At 40.0% G+C, this 4,722-nt stretch overlaps 1 protein-coding gene across 1 annotated transcript in view; it reads left to right on the top strand.

Annotated features, from left to right (window-relative positions):
- LOC111645457 (protein kinase C epsilon type-like) overlaps positions 1-4,722 on the top strand; it is a 64,711-nt gene that overhangs the window by 49,614 nt on the left and 10,375 nt on the right. Inside the window, exon 10 of the mRNA XM_023394673.2 lies at positions 712-866. Within this exon, the coding sequence (XP_023250441.1) occupies positions 712-866 (155 nt within the window). The remainder of the gene's footprint in view (positions 1-711; positions 867-4,722) is intronic.

The following is a 4,722-nucleotide window of genomic DNA, read 5'->3' as shown; positions in this document are numbered from 1 at the left end:
TCTCTCTCTCTCGTTTCCTATATGAAGAGAGTGAGCTGGAATTCAGGAAGGGGTTCATTTTCCCTCGGAGCCCACGTTCAGCACCGAGAGAATAGAGTGAGGAAGGCGCAGTATAGAGAGTGTGTGTGTTTTATTTTTGAGTGTGTGTGTCACAGGAAGGGAGACAATCAGTGTTGGTCACATAGTCATGTAATTTGTGTTTTTCGTACACCCAGGGGAGACTGTGGATGTTGTTGTTGTTAAGTGTGAATTTATAGTCTTTAGTTTGTCTCAGTAACGGATACAAAATCAATACTGTACAAAACTTTATTGATATCAGTAGGTTACAATATTATTATATTATTCGAAATCTCATCATCATGAAAATTCAAAGTCTAGTGTGTCAATAAGTGTGAAAGTTCTCAGAATAATTTATATTTGTTTATGTGTGTGTATATATATATATATGTTTTTTAAATCAATCATTTAGGTTTGAAAATGTTTTAAATAATGAAAAATGTCGGAGTCCAGATCCAGATCCAGATGTGAACTGTCTTTTGGTCTTATAGGATTAATCAACAGATGAATCAATAATGAAAAGAAGTCCAAATTCAAAGATGCTCAGATGTTTGTGTGAAATAGAAAGTGACAAACCGTCATTACTCTACACATGGCCTTGTTAAGGTGGTGTTAGTCGGGTGTTTGACCTCCTCCCTCCGTCTCCTCCTCCAGGACCGCTTGTTCTTCGTGATGGAGTACGTCAACGGAGGCGACCTGATGTTTCAGATCCAGCGCTCGAGGAAGTTTGACGAGGCGCGGTCCCGATTTTACGCCGCCGAGGTCACATCCGCCCTGATGTTCCTGCACCGGCACGGAGTCATCTACAGGTAGCCACGCTAACAGTGTTAGCATCAAACATGTGATGTGGATGAATTATTGTTTTACAGATTTGTGTCTCTCTAGTATTCAAATCCACATTTGACTTAAAGCAGTTTTAAGTCAAACTCTGTTGATGCGCCGTGAAGCCGCTTATTTGTCTTGGTGCTTCCAGCCGAGACCTGCGTCTCCATTACAGGACATATAAGAGAAATTCCAGAATTAGAGAAAATAAACATTAACTGAGACTCCTAGAATTAATGAACACAGATATTGTAAAATTAGACAAGTGAAGTGAAGTGTTCTTCACAGGAATCATCTTCCACAACATTAAATGAACTGTAGTGGAGTAAAAACCAACATTCACCTCCCTCCTCTCCTGACATTTAAATATGTGTTTTCGTATGTGTGTGTGTGTGTGTGTGTGTGTGTGTGTGTGTGTGTGTCCTGGTTCGTGCCGGCAGTGGTGTGCGAACAGGGTTCACAGAATAAGTGACCGTGTGATTTGTGATCTTTGCTGCCGCACTGCTCCACCCTGAGCCGGTCTGACAGCTTTTTTCAGTTGGTTTTGATGCGACGCTCGTGTGGAACCCGAAGGTGGAGAGCACACATTCTGGTTGAGCGGTATTAGCTTAGCATTTAGCGTTCTCTTTGCATGCTGTCATTTCGGCGTCAGTGTTATTTCAGACAAACATGCCAACCAGACAAACAGGTGAAAACATCCTTAGTCCTGTTAATTAAAGGGAATCATAAGCACATGAGGTTCATCATCACAACCTTTCAAATCTGTGAGAGCTTTAAATCCTTCAGGAAATTGACAGAGGTGATGTTTGTCATCGGGCGTTTGTGGCGTGTTCAATCGCAACGAAATATTTTCTTTAGTCTTGAAACTCAAACTCGTCGACCCTGGAAGTGGCTCTGTGTTCATCTCCAGGTCCAGATGACCTCATCATCAGGTGCTATTATCTGTCTGCGGACCCGTCAGTCATAATATCATTGTCAACCACTAGCAAACACGCAGCGGGTCCCACAAAAGCAACACGCAGCTCGAATCATAACACCATTGTGACGACGTAGACTCGGTGCAGGTTCAGGCTGTTTGCTCCCAGAAATAACTGTCATGGAACAAAAGTCAGTTTCTTCTTTCCGGTGTTTTCTCTCCATCAGTCTGAGGTTTGACTCTATGTTTGGATTCTCTCCTCATGCAATCTGTGTGTGTGTGTGTGTGTGTGTGTGTGTTCTGTACACTGACAATTAATTTATCCTTTTATCTGAACACAATCTAACACACACACTAGTGTTGGGCTTTAATAAAGGCAGAGATGCCTGAAAATAAATGAATAAATCGTAAAATATATAAAATTAATAAATAAATAAACAATCTGAGCACAGGTCTGAAAGATTACAGACTGTGCACCAGACTGATCCCACAGCAGGTCGACAGTAGACATGTCGAGGACTGAGGTAGGCCTGGCCTGTTTATTTTAATGCCAGTCTGACTGAGGGTCAGGCGAGCAGCAGCCCGGCTGTTCACACCAGAAGTGCTGAGGCGATTCTGCTCCTTCTCTCCTTTTTTTTTTTTTTTAATCACATGTAGATTCGATCTTTATAACAAACCTCATGAATTTGTAACATAGAGCTTTTCATGTGCTCCTGGATAAACAGTACGTCTCTTCTTCTGCAGCAATGAAGTTAAACGGACTGTCGCCCTGTGTGGTGATCTGTCGCTCCGACTTTAACCCCTGTGCATCTGTATTTTTTAACAAGATACAGACATATTTTTTATTCTAAATAGTACATTTTAATCTTGCCGGATGAAAATCACAAATGAATACCAAAGACAAATCACTGACTGACTTTCAATCAGCTTTTTTTTTTTACAGGCTACTTAAAGTGACAGGAAGTCCGAGCTTTACTGATCTTTGCTTCCCGAAACCGATCAAACCTGAGGGTGAAAGACGAAAAAGATTTTATCTCTGGACCCAAACTGAGTAAAAATAGGCAGGTTATAGGTTTAGGGTTACAGGTCATTTCTAATTAACTGCATCTATTGTTGCCTTTAAACACATGATCCATTTTCTTTCTTCAAATGAAAGCAACTATTTATAAAAAGATTTACAGACAGAAAAGACGGACACTTTTTTTGAATGGTGTTCTTTGTTGCTGCAAAACATCACGTTCAACCAAAAGAAAACTAACTTGTGTTTGAAATTGTGCATTACATATTTACAATAACTAATCCCACATGGACATGAGAGCTGGTTGTTTTGTTCCCAGTGTGGCCCAGTGTCCGATGCAGCTATCTGTGCATGTGTGTGTGTTTACTGCAGTCATTGTCCACGTACCTGCCCTCTAAAGTCATGATTATACAAAATAATGCTGAGAAATCCTGACGCACAGACAGGCAGTCACCAGAATGAGGAAACATGCTGGGAAGGGATTAGAGATGAATGGTGTATTGTTAAGTGTTCAGAAATTAAAGGTCAGTGGAACGTGACAGAAGATGCTAAATTTCTCCTCGTATTATTCCTTTAATCATTCCATTGTAATTCTGTCTTTTGATTCTATCTGTGTTTAAGTTTTATTTCCTAAAACCTAACAAGGATGTATTTGCTGGGATTTCTCTGTTTGCTCCACTTTTCCTGCCACAGCACAAACAAAACCTGAAATTACACAATATAATAATTGAAGAATAACAGTTGAAACAGCTTCAAACACGCAGACTTAATGTGAATCCTGTTATTCTGTTGCTTCAGCGACTTCGCTCCCCCAGAGGGTTTAATGAAGTCTCATTTTGTTTTATCTGATCAGAGTATTGCCAGGTATGTTATTCTTTGTTTTGGCATTCAGACAGCAATAAAAAAATAACCAACATCAGCTGACTCAAAGAAACAGTAACGACTTAGCCAACTCTAATCAAGGACTGTCAAACTGAAATCGCTGTCTTCAGGAGATCTGTTTATCCTCTGGAATCCAGCTGCTGGAAAGAAACCAAACTCGGCTGTCAAACACACTTAATTAACATTTATTAACTTATTGAGTGATTGACTTTATTTGGTAAATTCTCAGAGTTTAGATGGTGTGACCTCAGCTTGGTTTGATACTCTATAATATCAAATATCACAATATTTTCCGCTATAAAATCGTAGGCATTGTACATAGTACCTCGGCATGTGACACATAAAAACTGCTGATTAGTGGCAGCATCATTTATACCTGAAACATAAAACACAATAATATTATTATATGTTATTTAAAAAAAAAAAACTGAAACGTAAAAGAAAGCAATATGAGGATATTTTAATCGATAACATCGTATATCGCGATATTCGGGCTCGACTCTATCGAGATATTAAATCTTCGCCATGTGCTCCATTCTGTTTGTAACAGAAACACAAACCAGCGTGTAAAATAAATCCTTTTAAACTGCATCGGCTCAGTTTTTAAGTTGTAAATAGTCATTTTCTAGTGAAATCGCGTCACGTAAATGTTTTTTTGAGTAAATTATATTTAAAGTTATCGTGTTTTCATTGGCTCGTTCCCTGAAGTTTAAAACACAGACCGACTCGTAACATGAAGATTAATGCTTCAGTCTTTCAACAGTGTTTTTCTCGACCGTGCTGTTTTGATAGTGTGTATTACTCGGTCAGGGGATGACACACACACACACACACACACACACACTGCGTGTTAATTCGTGAGTCGAGTTGACTGAGCCACCAGAGTCTCTCTCTCTCTTCTCTCTCTCTATGTCTCTCTCTCTCTCTCTCGCGTCCCTGACCCACTTTGTTGACCAGAAGAAGATGAACAACAAGTGTTTTGGGAACATTATGTCCCTACTCCCCCCACCCCACCCCCCTTCCTCCT

Source organism: Seriola lalandi, unplaced genomic scaffold (assembly GCF_002814215.2).
Source record: "Seriola lalandi dorsalis isolate HSWRI2012SDOR001 ecotype SW California unplaced genomic scaffold, Sedor1 jcf7180002054952, whole genome shotgun sequence".
In the NCBI taxonomy this organism is placed as follows: domain Eukaryota; kingdom Metazoa; phylum Chordata; class Actinopteri; order Carangiformes; family Carangidae; genus Seriola; species Seriola lalandi.
This window is presented reverse-complemented; position numbering and strand designations above follow the sequence as displayed.